Here is a 16,916-nt window from a genome sequence, read left to right as displayed (position 1 = left end):
TTCTTTAAATGGACAGAAAAGGAGAAACTATATTTTGGGCATTTGCAGCACATGGCATTTTCTAACACCACCAAGGAAATGTGATGGACAATCTGTGGCAGGCTTGCAAAACAGCAGGACACTCAGGCCATTAGCAAATAGTTTCCCGAAATACATTTTCCCAAATGAGTGCAAGCAAGTCATTAAAGGCCAAAATGCTGGTGATAATCAAATATGGGACATCTGAAAGATCACACAGAATTCCTACTTAGCTGCTAGCACTAAGAGGGAAGCCACTGCAGGCTAAGTGGGAAGTCACTGCAAGCACAACTGCGTTTTTCAGAGCATTCCCCCAATCGCAGCTAAACACGCTTCTCTTCCCCGGAGTCTTTCTTCTTAACCTAAATCTTTCAGCACCTCAAAGTTTCCGGCAAGCTCTGAACCCCAGCTGTGACACCTGACATGGCCTCTGCAGAGCATCAGCGCACAGGCATGTTCGCTCAGATTAACCTGTTTCAGTTTTCCTGCTCAAACAAACACACACAAAAAAGGAAAGCGTTTTTGTAATGCACATGGTGCACGAACATCAAAAACATCTCACTGATCTGTGACGCCTTCTCGCCCTTCAAGTTCGTACTGCTGTTCTAAAGAACCGGAGAGGCTGTCACTGAACATCACCGCTGGCATCACGCTGCCAATTTACACAGACAACCATGAACGGCGTGTGCCAATAGACAAAGGCAGAGATGCTAATCAACAGCTTTTGCTTTTTGATAGCGCTACATCAGTGCCTGCTCCCCTGTAGCAGGCATTAAAGCATGATCACATCAGCACATTATCAGCGATATGCCTGTGAGGGAAAACATGCTAATGGATGGAGCAGGACGAAATCGCGCTGCAATCATGTATCCCAGCCCTCATTTTCGAAGCACATGCCGCTCCGCGTCCCCTTACATCATTTTCCCACCGGATTTTTTTCAAACAATAGAATGCTGTCCTATAGTTAGACGTTTGGCTATAATGGGAAATAAGGCTATAGGAACTGTGAAGGACAGGTGCAGTGGTGTATAGAGAAGGTCATAAGGAAACTGCTAACAGGGCGTTTAAAAAGTTTCATATAATTGGGAATTCCAATGCGATATGTAGAAATGCACAGATATAGGAGTTGTGGGCCGATGTCAGATACTTTTCATGTATATACACTATATGTCCAAATGTCTGTGGACACCTCTTCTAATGAATGCATTCAGCTACTTTAAGTTGTACCCATTACTGACACAGATGTGCAAAGCATACACACAGCTGGTCTAGTCCCTGTAGAGAAGCAGTGCTAATTGAATAGAACTTATCTGGAGCAGATAAACATGAACCTACGGGCACCATGCCTAATATCCAACATTGAGCTGTGGAGCAGTGGAACTGTGTTCCGTGGAATGATGGTTCTCCATCCCATACATTTCAGTTCAGACGAGTTGGTGGAGTTGGGGGTGGATAAGGAGTGGTAATCATACAACAATCTGACCTCAATAACGCTCTTGTCGCTGAATTGCATAACATTTTTACAGCAATGCTTCAAAATCTGGTGGAAAGCTTTTTCTGGACAGTTACTCCAACAAAAGCAGGATCAACTGTTTTTTTTAATAATACCCTTTATTCTAGAAGAAACAATGAATGAGCAGGTGTCCCAATACTTTTGTCCATATAGTATACCTGTCAACTCCAGCACCAAATTGTTTTTCTATAAAGGATTAGCTGTAATAACAAACGTAGCAGTTATTTCTGTTGGGTTCAGAAAGTTCCTTAGCCCAGCATCACTAAAAGGGCCTTTTTCCAACTTTTCGTGTTTACATCAAGTGCCACGTGTTTGTATTCTATTATTTTACATATGTTGTCAATATCTGTGTTGATGGAACACGTCTCGTTCATTTGCAATTACTTCACAAATTTGAATCACACAAATTCAACCATGTTTACCTATAAAATATAAATATTGTTTAAAATGTCTAAATGATTAAACCTAGAAAAAAAATATTTTTCAATCCATTGTTTAAGTAATGTCACAAAAACATGGCATTCACATATATCTGCCTATTCAGCCTACAGCAGTTTAGCCCCGCCCTGTCACACTGAAGTTATAAGGAGTGTTCCAACCCAGACTACGAGGTACAATACAGGAAACCATTAAATATAGGTCTTAAAATATTGGTCAAATGTAATGGTGTCTGATGCTGGTCATAATTTCGAACCCTAATGTTGTCTTAAGGGTCAAAAATGACACACCACCATGTTTAACAGTAGAGGAAAACCCCTAAATTATCTTTTTTCAGCGTGAAATAGAATGACTTTTCCTAGAGCAACCCCACTTCCAAGAAAGCTAGAAAATAGATGTTTTTTAGCTGATTTTTGACCATAAGGACAATGGATGTATTCAGAATGTTAAGACTACACAAAGGTTAAAGCAAGTACCTACTGATAAGACTAGATTCCCATGTCAGGGTGAATCCCTAATCCCAATCTGTTTCAAAGCCGAATATATGTATTTTTTAAAATACATGCATTTGCAAGAGCACTTCCAATGATTAGCTGTTAAAGTAGCCCTTATAATACAGCCACAATCTTAATGCCTTCACGACCTTCTGGAACTATTTTGTGAAAGCCTTTTAATTTGCGCTCAATTCATCCCCAATGGCCAAACGTTTGTATATCACTTCTGATGTTACTCTGTGATGTGGCCCTCACCAAAAATATCCTGCCAATCGATGCAACCTCAGATTTCCCAGCTGACCAAGTTCGAATGAAACACTGCACAGACAAAGATTACATTGATTATGAAGTGTTTACAGTTTGAAGCTGGTTAAATTCAAACAGGCCTCAGTCAGATCCTCTGTCCATAGGCAGAAAGAAAGAAAAGCAAAGAGAGAAATGTGTAAAAACAAACCTCGATTTGAGGTTTCTTGTGTTTCAGTAACGATTCCAGTTCTTCCATTGCATGTGAATGAGCTTGATCCTGCTAATAGAACAGCTATCTATCTATGAGACTTAGCTGGGCTTAGCTGCAGTCAAGAAGGAGGCCATGGAGTTCGGAATAGGTCGCTGTGAAAGCTGTAGGCTCCGCTGCTGGTGGTTGGGACTGGCTGTGTATTGCCCAGAGCAGCCTTCAGTTCTAGATCACGTCTGGCTGCTATAGAATCTGCCTGTGTAGGATCAGAGTGACTCAGCAATGGGCCGTGGCGGTAACTGCCGTAGGGAAACTACTCAGACATAAGGGCCAGAAGATAGAGGTGACACATGCTCACAGACACACACTCAGACTCACAGGCTTGTTTTTGTACAATGTTGGGTCGTGGACTTGCTCATTCATTGTTTCTTCTCAAATCAAGGGTATTAATAAAAAGAGTTTATCCTGCTTTCGTTGGAGCAACTGTCTCTACTGTCCAGTGAAGGCTTTCACCACCCCGTCTCATCCCCAACCCCCAAATCATCTCAAAAGTATTGGGTGAAGCTCCACGATTCCATTGCAGTTAGCAGCATGCTGAGCCTGAAGTAGCAACAATAGCAAAGCTATTCTCCCTTTCACAAGTCAGAAGAGCATCACAATAATCTTGAAGCTGTTATTATAATGTCAAAATGCTACATAGTGTTGCTTTAAACACAGTTGCATGAAAGAAATTCAGCATTAAAAAATAATAATAATAATCATGTGGTCACAAGCAATTCATTCAGCTCTAATAAACTGTTCAGTTAAATAAGGCCAGTTCAATGGCAAGTTACCACATGACACACAGTTTAGATTTAGAGGCATTAAACACTACAGACATCTGGATCCTGTTACCAACACTGTCAACAATTGACTTGGTAAGATCATCTGGAACGAAACATTTTACTTCAAAACCACTCTGGTGGCTCATACACACACTTACACAGACACACACACACACACATACACATAGACTCATGTCTACGTCAACTAATGGATTGAGTGGCTCATTTAATCAAGGACTTGTTTCCTTGATAAAGAACATGGTGCTTGGTGTGTAGCGAGGAAATTGGATGTTAATTGCTAAATGGCAGAGCATGAATCTAAATATGAAAAGATCTGTACACAGTTTACATGTTTCTGTGCAACATATCAAACTAGTCTATTTTAAAGACTATAGCTTTTAAAATAGAAGGAAAAGCTGAGATCATCCTTCTTAAAGCATCTTCACGTAATATCATATCATGTCATATACAGATGTAACTGGAAGCTGAATAAAAACGAGCCTCTTAAGAACAGTGAAACCTGCAGTACTGAATATTTAAGGCAGAACTATCTTTTTCTCATTTGCATGTATTATACCTCAGGTGGAATACGCTCCACATGGGGAGATGGAGAACGAGCCTTGCGGTTTGAATAACAAAGTAAATGACTTGTTGATGTAAAGAGATTACCGGGCAAGCTGAGCAGCTGAATGGATTTTAATGAACTTGCCATATAGAAAATGTATGTTATTAGGTGCTCCCTGATTATATGGGGAGTGTAAGTGATCTTTCTGCTTGGACGACTGGAATAAAGAGCTATCTGAAAGGTGCGGTCTTTTACGGACAAACAGCAGTGATCTAGATTCTAAGGGTTGGTTTCCCAGACAATGGATTTTGCCTAGTACTGGACTACACAGCATGCTGAATGAAAATTCACCATTAGCAAAACAAGGTAATCCAGGATTAGGCCTAGATCTTTATTGGAAATCTCACCCATAATCCACAAGGTGCTGCAAATGTGACATTGCTCAGAGAACCACTTCTGGTTTCTTAAAGAAAAAAATTTCGAAAAAATTCTGTTGTGACTTAGAGGTCATGTTCTTTATTGATCAAGCCTGCTTTTCTCAATCTTTAAACTCAACACTAAACCAGTGGTCTCCAGCCCTGTACCTGGAGAGCTACCTTCTTGAACCTAATCACCTGGTCCAATTAATTACTGCCTTCAGAAGGCCTTGATTGACTGAGCTGTGTGTGTTAGATCTGTGGAAGTTGAAACCTGAAGAAAGGCTGCTTTCTAGAAGGAGGGTTAAAAAACACTGCACTAAAATCCATCTTCCAAACATCTCACGAAAAAATATTAATATGGATACTGAATCCAGTTTCCATTCCACTATGCGGCCAATGGATTACATTAACTTCCTTAACCTCCAGAAGGAATAAAATCCAGAACTGGAAACTGGATTTAAGGTTTAAATCTGAAGGCCTGTGTTTCACAGAGTAATCAGTGTATGTTGAGTTGCACTCTTTAACCCAGCACTAAAGGGAACCAGTGAATAAGGTTCTAATATACATATCATGCCCTCTTTCACACATGCACACACTCACACCAGAATCCACACATAAATCTGCTCCCAGGCTTTCTGAGAGACTGTGCACAATTAGCATTTTGCTGCCAGGCTCTTGACGTGTGGCTTCTAAGGGCTCTTTCAGACTGTATCAGACAGAAAACGCATGAGTTACATTTTAAATGAGAGAATGATTAAGGATTAGCCTCGCTGCAGACTTCCAGGCTATTGAAAAACAAGGTCATAAACTAGATTATCTTAAAAACAAACACATGTTTAATGCCTATAAGTCAGTGCTCCAAATAAAAAAATAATAATTTAAGGTCACTGTAAAGCAAAAACCTTGTACCTTCAATTTTTATTTCTTGACATAATCTGAATCTGGCAGTTGCTTTTTAACATTGGCCACATTTCATGATGTATGGACCAATAGAAATGCTCCAAAATGACTTCAAACTAAATCCTTTAACTCTTCCATTAAATTGAAAAAAGCTAATTATATTTACATCAGAGTCCAGGACTAGACCTTATTTCTGTCTGGGAAAATGACCCTCAAACTCCTAAAGGTGCTACAAATGTGGCATTGCTCAAAGAACCACTTTTGGTTCCATTAGGAAACATGTTTGTATAGGAGTTGTGTAAATGTGAAGAACTTGTAAAAGATGCACTGATAAAGAGTTGGTTCTTAGTGACGGTTCTTTAGACCTTTAAAAAGTTCTTCTTCCTCACAAACCTCCTCTACCAACATGTTTCTTTAGGGAGTTAAGAGTGGTTCTTCTATAGAATCGCTCAGAGAACAGAGTAGTAGAAAAAAATCAGGCTTGGTAAGTTTGACTTGGTTAGTTTGTCTGGAACAGAGCATTTGTTTTCTACACTGTTTCAGATTTGATGATGAATAGAAATGCTCCAGAATGACTTAATAAAATAAAATAAAATCATTTAACAAAACATTTTTTTTTTCCTGTAAAGTTCCTACTTTAAATATATATAGTTTTTTGCGTGACATCAACCATATACTAGGACTGTTTAGGATATCAGTTTGTTCTGGGTTATGGCTGCTACTTATCACTCTACTGAGGTCAAAATACAGTACGATCTGATATTCATAAGAACCTGATTTAGATTTTTTTCTCATTTTTGTAAAAAGAAAACAGATGTTGGAGCACCGCACTGGGTCTTCATTCTGCACCAAGTCAAATTAAATAAACAGCACTGAGCCAGCCAAGGGAAATAAAAAACAGACTGTAGATAAAAGCAAAATTTTATGAAAGAAAAACACCTTATATAAATATTGATACAGGTGTGTGACTATATCCATGCATTGAGAACAGTATTACAATGCACTGCCTTATTGGTATTCTGAGCACAACTCTAATCATAATAAGCTCTTCATAAAATCGAGGAATTCTAACGCTGCGCTGAAGGAAATGGAGGGAAAAATGCATGTTTATAAAGCATTTCACAGCAGGAGCACTGATCTTGGATTACATCTCTGCTGCTCAAATGACTTCTTCTGTTCATTAGGATATGAAAAGCAAGAGCTGATCCTAGATCAGCACTCCCACCCTGAGTTTGATCTTAGATTTTGAGGGTGGGTAATACAGTTCAATGAAACGGAAACATCACTTTTTATAGTATACTAATCATAAATTGCCACTGCCACACAATAACCTTAATGACTTTAATGCTGTTAATGCATTATCACTGAGCAGCCAACATGTTCGGAGGAAAGCACCGGGTCCCCAGCTCTGATATGTCAGCTAACAGACGCCTGTGCTGGCCAACTTCACACTGAGGGTGATGTGATGTGGGGAGATAGATCTACCCAACCAAAGACAGAATGGCAAATTGTGCTCTCTCAGGCTCCAGCTGCCGATGCCAAGCAGCAAGCAGACCTGCCATTTTTCTCATATTGGGGTAAAGTGTTAACATGTTAAAAATGACACATTTTTAACTAATCTCAATTTCCTAAGAAAGCCACATGATTAACCGTGATTACATTGCCCTAACAAAATATCAGGATATATACACAAGTGTTCAAAGTTTGGAATCAATATTTCATAGGTTTCAAATAATCTCTGTGATACCAGGAACCTTCAATAAAAATACTGATTTTTTGGGAATATCTAAAGATAAGAATGTATAGCATTGAAATTCATTGTGTAAATGTTATTATTATTATTATTGATCAAATAACAACATTTTTAAAGTGGCAAAAGATTCCAACAGGGACTGCTATTGAACTTGAGTATCATGGAACTGAGTATGTAGCTCACACCTAGCTCCACTAGACACAGCATTACATATCTTAATCATACAATCAAACCGCTCTGGAAGTCCAGCTCTTCTGACCGACCGCCGCATGCAACTTCTCCTCCAGATTGCACACGTCTCCCCGTGCCTCTCTGCCCTCTACCTAGCTTAATCAGGCTCTGCACTTGACATGTTTCATGGTGACAAGTTCTCAGAGCATGGTGACCTTCCATGCAAGCAAAGAGACTCATTGGGCCCTTGAGGGCAATTTAGAACCACCAGGCCTCAGGAAGATGGATCCGTCATGGCTGCCCAGTCTATTTGGGGCACTGATGTCATGAGGAGGCACCTGCCACCTGCTAGCTTTACTGCATCTCGGCATACATACTGAGGAAATCATTACTGCCAATCGCAGAGACAGGCCAATATTTACTCACAAACTAACACTGCCAAAAAAAAAAAAAACTCATAGTGAGTTAAACGGACGGCTGAATATCTATTCATGTTGATTTGGCTCTGGGTAAGAAAAGGGTTTTAGTGGTGAAACGACTTTCTTGAGGCATTTTCTTTTAAACTAGGCCTTAGTCAAGCTAACGCATTAGGAAAGGCTGTGATGTAAAATGATGCGCTGGCTCATTCCAAATGTCTGGAGGGTTGGGGCTGAAATATCTAAAAACAATTACGAGAGTGTGGGGGGGTGACTCATCTCGCTGTCCAATTTGTTTCACAGTTGCCACAGTGCGTGAGGGGCCGGACTGGGTAAACCCACCGCCACGTGACTCAAGGTCACTGCCAGCATGCAGGAAAACCCACACATTCCACAGCAGACAAGACGCAAAACCGTATCTCCAAAATAGCAACTTTACAGAAGAAGGAAAAAACCTTCTTAAATTCTAATGGAAGTCAGTGTAAAAAGATTTCCTTCCAAGTCCCTTAGGGGCAATTCTATTGGTCCGTTCATCACAGAATATGGACACAATGTAAAGAACAGGTTCCAGATTCAAATTATGTAAAAAAATGAAAAACTGCAAAAATGGAGATAATTTGTGACAGCAATATGATTAGTTAATAAGTAAAAATCAAGTGGACACTGTGCAAAAATGCCTTGACCAGACATATTAGTTGTCTACAAAACATTCCAAAGGTTTTGTTTATGCCTTTTATAAGACATTTTTCAATCAAAATGCAAAGCAGCAAGAAAAAAAAACACACACACACACGCCCAAACTACCACAAAAAAGCTGCATTTATGAAGGCTTGTCACAAACAAGAGCTAGGCCGAATTATCACACTCCCTTCTTCATTTCCATAAAAGCAGCGCCGAAGTGCTGCAGGTTCAAAGCACCACCAATTCAAAAAGGAAAATTATAACACAACAAAATCCGCTTCCAAAAAAATAATTCCAACCTCATTACCATGGAACACCAACTCTTCCGTCTGGGGGACAGAGAAAACCCCCAGATCACTGCACCCCATGCAGCAGGCTGGCAATAAGAGCAGACCGGACACTCACCGTTCTCTGTGTTTTCGTGCTCAGTATCCGTCAGGGTCAGGTTGGAGTTGGCCCTGCTGGACAAGCAGGAGCTGCGACCCGACTTGGTGTTGCTGCGGCCCCAGAGTCGCACTGCGTGTTCAGGGGACACTATTCCGTCTGTCTCCGTGTCAGCATCCGAGCCCACGCTGACTGAATAGTCACGGTGGGGCATTCCCATGTCCGGCCGGTACGCCGCCACGTGAGGAGGCACAGGCTCTCCAAAGGCCAGATCACGAAGAGTGAAATCAGTCCCTGTAGAAAAATAAACATATATATAACTCCTTATTTCACTTTTAAGAGCCATTCTACAGTCTCATTAAACCAATCTGGCCGCAAAACATGTAGAAAACTTCTATAATATTACATTTAGCATTCTGCACCTTGATAGGCTTCATAGCTTTCAAAGCATTAAGAGATTTTTGCTGTGTCCAGGATGATTAATGGAGCAGTAGAGGATTCCAAATTCAATATGGGTATTAAGAAATTATAATAACATTAATATCTAAAACGCTTTTCATCTGAAACACAGAAAACCTGACATATTACTCTAAATTGACAGTAAACTACATTATATAATTTATAATTTAATTACTTTTAATTACTACTGTTCCCAAATTTCTTCCAGAATACACTACATGAACAAAAGTATTGGGACACACCTCTTATTCACTGAATTCAAGTGTTTTAATTAGTCTCATTGCAACAGGAGTGTAAAATCAAGCACCTAGCCATGCAGTCTGCCTTTCCACACATTAGTGAAAGAATGGGTGGCTCTAAGGAGCTCACTGAATTCTAGCGTGGTGCTGCAATAGGATAACTGTCCATCGAACACCTTTGAGATGAGCTAAAACAGAGATTGCGAGCCAGGCTCTCTTGTCCAACATCAGTGTCTGACCTCACAAATGCTCTGCAGAATGTATTGGCCAAACCTCCGTCAGACACAATCCAAAATTTTGTAGAAAGCCTTCCCAGAAGAGTGAAAGCTGTTAGAACTGCAAAGGGGGACCAACTCTGCATGTAGGTGTCCCAATACTTCTGTCCATGTAGTGTATATTCAATAAAGGAATCTTTAAGAAAGGGTGTTTGGAAGGAAACGGTTCTTTGAAGGTTCATCAAAGCACCTTAAGAGTTTCCTCCACAGTTTTAAACTGAGGAACCTCCAAAACATCTCCCTCAAGGACCTTATACTTGTCAGAGTGTAGTGCACATGTGAAATTCACATTGACAGATCTTATTGACAGATTTATTAAAAATATCTAAAATTAACTAATACATAACCACCAGTGAGAACTTTGAGCTCAGTCTCTACAGACAGAACACTGAAAGTTAATTATTGTAGCTTTGGCATTTCCCAAAATCTAATGTATACAGTTTACACAGGCAGCACACTTGCATGAGGATGAAGAGTACCTAAACATTGATATGTTCACAGAAAGAACTTGAAATATATTCCAATAAAAAGACATTTACTTTCCAGCAGGCTGTCAACAGCTTTTCAGTGGACTTTGCCTGGGGTGAACTCAATATCTGCACATTAAATTTACACTACAAGCACACTATCAGAAACCATTTACAAAGTACACTTTCAACTTGTGCGTGATTTTTTGGTCTCAAGTAATAAATCAACCATTCAGTTGATATGTAAACACAGCATTAAACAACAGCCCTAAAATGTGTTTGTCAGTTTGATAGCAACACTTGACCAAAGCCAGACACCACCTATTTTCGAACTGCCCCGATGTAGCATTGCCAGGCAGCGGACATGCTTGGAGGATGCATGCTCTGGGTTCCCAGCTCCACCACATCAGCTAACAGATGCCTGTGCTGGCCAACATCGCTTAAAAGTGATAAGGGGAGAGAGCCCCATCTCCCCACCCAGAAAGAATACAGCCAATTGTGGTCTTTCAGACTCCGGCCGCTGATGGCAAAGCAGCATGGCTTAATAAAAATTAGAACACAAAAAATTGTGGATGCTCTGATATGTACATTCCTACCAATCCTGATATCAAACCATATTGATTGGGGTAAAACCTCCACATTATGTAAAGGATCTATACCTACTTAAGAACTGTTATTGTCTTAGAACTGAACCTTTATTTTTAACAGTGCAGCACTTCAAAAACTCCCACAGTTCTTTCTAAGACTAAGCCGACTTTAATGACAATTGTGAATTGTCGACAGTTTGCATTTATTATTACTGCCAATTAAGTTGGGTGCTTTAAATGTCAGAACAAATGTACAAGCTTCAGCTTTAAGAGACTGTAGGCCTTATCAGTCTAAATATGTTATCTGTCTTTTAAAAAATTATGTATCTGCCCAAGGCCCATGTTTTAAACCACTGTGGGGCTTGTTAAACAAATGTGAATGTTAAAAAAAATTGTATTTTCCATGCACAGAACCCCTTCTCTCGCAAAGCATTTATTATTTTCACTTTGTGGTTACATCAAACTGAACAATAACAAAAAACAAAACCAAGTTCTATTAATAATCACCTAATAATAATATTAATCAAGGTTGAAAACACAATTTATCAAACCATAAAGATGAGAAAAGTTAGCCTACAGGTTTCTGAGCTCTTTCTCTCTAAAATCGTGCTCAAACACAATGTGCTGATGGTGTGGAAAACCAGCGTGGCACAATAGCACATAACATGCGATCTCACAAGCCTGCTCCATTCTAATAAAAAATGTACATAAATATACATACATCACTCATCTATGCTGATGGTCTTCTTCTATACAATCTCCTAACTCACTCCATATTAGGCCACTAATCCACTTACAACTGAGTTAGTGTTCTAATGGTATTAGAATACCACTGTTTAACATGATAAATGTCTAATGGCCTTCAGTAGCAAAGTGCATTACAGTGCATTGCAGATATATTATGCAATGGATAACACAACATCCAACTATCCTTAGTAACACCAGCAATGCACTTAGTTGCATTTTCCATGTACAATTTAGGGGCCCACTATCATGGAAAACGGAATTCTCCTTGATGTAATGAGTAACATGTAGATAGTAAGTAGTAGCAATAGTGGGAAACTATGTAGTGGAATATATGGGAAATAAAAAAAAAACGTTCCTCTAATGTCACAAGATTTACACTCATTTACATATCTCCACCTATTCAGACTACCACAGTTTAGCCCCGCCCGTTCATGTAGCAGTTCTCAGGAGTGTTTCAGCTCTGGATGCTGACACAATACATGACACACAATACAGGGCAGCCAATCAAAACAGAGCCCATGTACCCTATAACCAACTTCAAGGTGCAGTAACAAATACAGCCTCTCTAATTCTAAAGGAAAAAGAAAGGTTCTAAAATAGACATATAAAAATGAATAATGACCATTTCTGGAACTTAAAGCAACAGAAACGTTAAAACATAAACCACAAAAAAATTAGGCTATGGGCCCTTTAAAATCAAGGGTCAGGAAGCAGTCCAGATTACCGTCTAAAAGCTTAAGAAACGTATAGGATAGGACCAGGACAGACAGCAATAACAGTTAGTGCCTCTGAAAGCTACAATACATTTAGTATTCACAGAGGGGAAGTGGGTATTTTTTCAGGTCATCATCAGCTGGACACATTAGAAGGTCATAAAAGACATCCGCGAATTGGCATTCACCTCAGCCCCTCTCATTAAACTCCTGCTGGGCTAATGGCAGGGCTACAACGCTGCATTCAACACTCCTTTTATCTCTCAACTTTTAGGCGCTGCCTTTTTTATGAGTGGAAGGGAATATATTAAAGGCAGATCAAATCTTCACCACAGTCTTTCTTAATTGCTTGAATGGAATCACTCTGCGAAGCGTAGCTGAGGGACGTGGCGCCTATCTCGTGCCTGCAAGACGAACCCCCCCGCTGCTACTTATTATAGCGCTTTTCATGTCAACAACTAAATGTAACAGATATCTACTTGAGCATGCGGTGGATGAATGAGAAGAATGATCCTGAAACCAAGGTGACTGTGCTATTCTTAACTTCATCAAAAGAACACATGTGAATGATAAGTAGCTCTGTGCGGCTACTGATCAGAGAGATCTAATGAGTAGACTTACATCCAGCAAGAGTGAATAAGTTACAGCCTACAAAACTGGAGAAATGTTCAATCTGATAATGCGGATAGATGACAATGATTTTCTCAGACTCTGCTGAATTGAAATGGAACAGTTTGGAGAAAAGTTACAGTTTTCCACCAACCCTAAAGGAAGTGAATGAACATCTGGTGCCTGAAGTCTTCTTTAGTTTAGCACTGGAACTACAAGGCTAATGGGGCTAATGTGGTGAATGTATTCTGTTAAAAGTATAAGATCCTTGAGGAACATTTGGGGTTCAGCATTTCAGTCTGAAACTATAGGGGAACCTCTTAAGGTGCTATGAAGAACCTTCAAAGATTCTTCTAAACACCTTCTTGCGGGTTCCTCAAAGATTCCTCAAAGTTCCTTAAGATGTTTCAAAATGAAGAACTTTAAAAAGTTCCCTATTCCTTAAGGATCTTACAATTTTAACAGTGTAGTAAATCAGCCATTGCATGTTTGGTCTCTGAAATCTGCTTCTTCAGTTTAGCACTGGACTCACAATGCTGTACGAAAAACGACATGTACTTCTCTCAAACTGGGTTGGGTTGTTAAGTAATCTAAAATGGACTCGTTTTTGTAGTTTCTGACTGTATGGCATCCTGTTATCTACCACAAATTGACGAACGTATGCATACATAGATTATTTGGATATATGGGAATGATTTTCACAGACCCCCTTCAATTGATCGGAATAACTAGGAAGTTTTCATTGGTTTAGCACTGGAACTACAGGGCTAATGTGGTGAATGCAGTAAGTGAGTAATTGCATGTTTGGTCCATGAAATCTGCTTCTTCATTTTAGCACTGTTACCACAATCCAGTGTAGCTGATTGGGCCAGGCAGGTTGTACAGTGCTAAATTGGTTTCTGTAACCTCCTATTGCTATAGCTACATTAGCCTCTACTAAACATGTCTCGGCTGATTTGAAGGTTTTAAAGACAGCTACGCTTCAGTATCCTGAAGTTTTATCTCTGTACACTTTTCGTAACCCTTTAGAGCCAGAAATTGTGTGCCTTACATTATGGGTTTATGGGTTTAAGGGATGTACACCTCAGCACTGGTTCTCTAGTCCATACCTTGTCTGCCGAACTCGTCCACTTCATGATGCACCACCTCTTTGACGCGGCCGCCATAAGTCAAGCGGGGGTCCTGGTCGAAGGCCTTGAGGGTCTCGCTGGAGCTGTAGGATTTGGGGTTGAGTTTGCCATCCTCGCTGTCGGCGGATGAGCTGGTGTAGCGACGCTCTGTATCCCGCCGCGCCGTCAGAGAGCGATACGGTCTGCGTTCCTTCACTTCCATGTTCAGCACGTCTCGGTTCTCCACATCAAAGAGGAAGGAGCCAGTTCAATCCCTCTGATTCTACAACAGAAAACCATTGAGTCACGGTTAGGTGCATCTTTCTTTTTCTCTTCTACTTTTTGCTCGTGATCAAGTGTGTGTTCAGTCAAACAGTGTTAAATAACCCAGTATCTAGCCACTCAAATCAGGAAACTAAGTCTCAGCGTCACTTTGGAAATGTGCTTCAGCTATCTCTCCATTAAAATAATCAAAAAAGCACCCTCAGTTCTTCAATATGTTTCTTTGCCAAAGGATATTGTCATTTTAGAGTCTAACACTCTGTCTCTAATAGAAAAAGCTTACCCGGGACAATGCAATGCAAACATAAAGAAGAAAAAGTTATAGAGTTTTACTCGCAGGCGCATCAGACACGTAGACATAAACAAACTCAGACACACTCAAAATTGTAATTCTGCTATTCTGTCATTGATAAGATTATATATAATCACTATAGTCAGCAAAACCAATCAAACCAAGGACAGCACACTGCTGTAGATAATCCTCCGATAATGCTTTATCTTTCCTGTCCCGGTCCAAACTTCCTTTATGTTACACTGCAGCACTTGCAGTGCCTTTGATAAAAACTCAGAGGCACCCAGTGCAGCCAGCCAGCAGGATTCATTTTGATAAAATACGGCGCAACAATTCTTGGGGCTATATACTTTATGGTCTGAGTCGCTGTTTTTTCCCTTTTTTTCAAACAAGCCTCAGAGAGAAGTGCTGCACTTCCAGCAGCTTTTTAAGTGGCAGGTGTTGTTTGTAAAATGTGAATCACTGCTGAGAGCAGTGATAGAGCCCCCTCTACTTCCATCAGAAACAGCTTCTCTGCAGTGGTGGTTAAATTCCCAGACTTATACAAATAAATGATTCTGAATTATTATGAATTGTGAATCAATTTATTGGCTGAAATAAATAATCCGTTCACAGACTGATGGAATTAACTGGTTCTCTACTGTGATTCAATTCCTAACCCGACTGAATTCATGAATTCTCTACTGTGAATCAGTTTAGAGACACATGAAATAATTTGATTCTCTACTGTGAATCACTTTACAGACTGACTGAATTAAATGAGTCTGTATGGTATTGTGAATGAATTCATAGACTGACTGAAATTAACTGCTTTGCACTGTGAATCAGACTCTGTATTAGTACACAGACTGAACAAATCAATTCATTTTCTATGGTAAACCAATACAGAATGAATGAATTTATTCCTTATTGTGAATCAAAATTTCAGTTCATTCTCTATTGCAGTGGTTCTTAAACCGGTCCTTTGGGACTGCCAGATGGTCCACATTTTTGCTCTATCCATATGTGTTGTGATTTGAGATGTGGACCATCTGGGGGTCTCTGACGACTAGTTTCAAAACCACTGCTGTATTGCAGAAATTGTAGCTACCACACAAAATAAAACATATCTCCAAAAGGGCAGCTTCAAAAGAGAAGGACTTCCTTCTGAACTTTCAATAAAAGTCAATGTAAAAAGATTTTATTCTGAGTCATTTTGGAACATTTCTATTGTCCGTTCATTACTACATTTTGACTCAATGTAAAGAACAACTGCAAATTTACATTATATCAAAAAGTGAAAAATGACAAAAATAAGTAGGCTTTTTGCGTGACAATAATGAAGTGATTCTTTTTGTTTTGTATACTTTGCTATACTTTACTATGGTTTACTTTACTATAATGTTTCTTTAACAAAAAGCTAAATAAATAAAATGATCAAAAATAATGATAAATGATAAATCTGTTGATCAACAAAACACAAAAACAACTGTGTGGACATCATACCTCTGTGATGGAGGCCTGCCACGCAACAGTCTGTACTCTAATGTAACTGAGTAATGTAACATTTACAGCAGCTATAGTGAAAAGACAACTGTAATTCAGAGATGAACGGCTTCAGCAGTGAGATGGTGCCTCTGTGAGCACACGGGTCCGAACAGCGATTTACAGGCTTCTTCTATTCTCTCTTAGCAGCTTATCCAACGGTGTTGTGTGCCCATGAACAGGCTTAGGGCATGTCGATGTGGATTTATAAAGTTGATTAGAGGCTGGGTCATTGTTTTCTCAGAGGCTCACTTAAGGTACAGAGATTTCCTGCTTGATTCATTTCATTTGCTTCAGTCAAGCTCTTCACAATCGCTGGGCTTCAAATCAAGTGTGTCATGCAGCACGGAGCGAATTATCTGAAATGGATTGAGCTGAGAGCCATGCTTAGTCTGTTAAAGCTGCCTTATACAGTAGGTTCTCTAAACAGCTACTCTACCAGATAGAGGTGTAAGAAAAAATCAGTTTATCAAAGTATCATGATATTATGTTTTGCTATACTGTATTGATTCTGAGAAACACAGTATTGATTAATAGTTAATAGTTTAAATGCAAAGATTGGTGGAGACAGTGGTTTCTTTGG

General features: G+C 39.7%; 1 protein-coding gene across 11 annotated transcripts in view; it reads right to left on the bottom strand.

Annotated features, from left to right (window-relative positions):
- The window catches only part of tenm4 (teneurin transmembrane protein 4), a 239,132-nt gene that overhangs the window by 164,945 nt on the left and 57,271 nt on the right, over positions 1 to 16,916 (bottom strand). For all 11 annotated transcript variants that reach the window (XM_072691808.1, XM_072691809.1, XM_072691810.1 and 8 more), the window contains exons 2-3: positions 14,236 to 14,518; positions 9,052 to 9,324 (exon numbers count right to left, since the gene is read on the bottom strand). In XM_072691808.1, the coding sequence (XP_072547909.1) occupies positions 9,052 to 9,324; positions 14,236 to 14,458 (496 nt within the window). In that variant the 5' untranslated portion in view covers positions 14,459 to 14,518. The remainder of the gene's footprint in view (positions 1 to 9,051; positions 9,325 to 14,235; positions 14,519 to 16,916) is intronic.

This window comes from Salminus brasiliensis, chromosome 11 (genome assembly GCF_030463535.1).
Source record: "Salminus brasiliensis chromosome 11, fSalBra1.hap2, whole genome shotgun sequence".
Classification (NCBI taxonomy): domain Eukaryota; kingdom Metazoa; phylum Chordata; class Actinopteri; order Characiformes; family Bryconidae; genus Salminus; species Salminus brasiliensis.
Note: the sequence above shows the minus strand (reverse complement) of the source record. Positions and strands in the feature narration are given on the sequence as shown.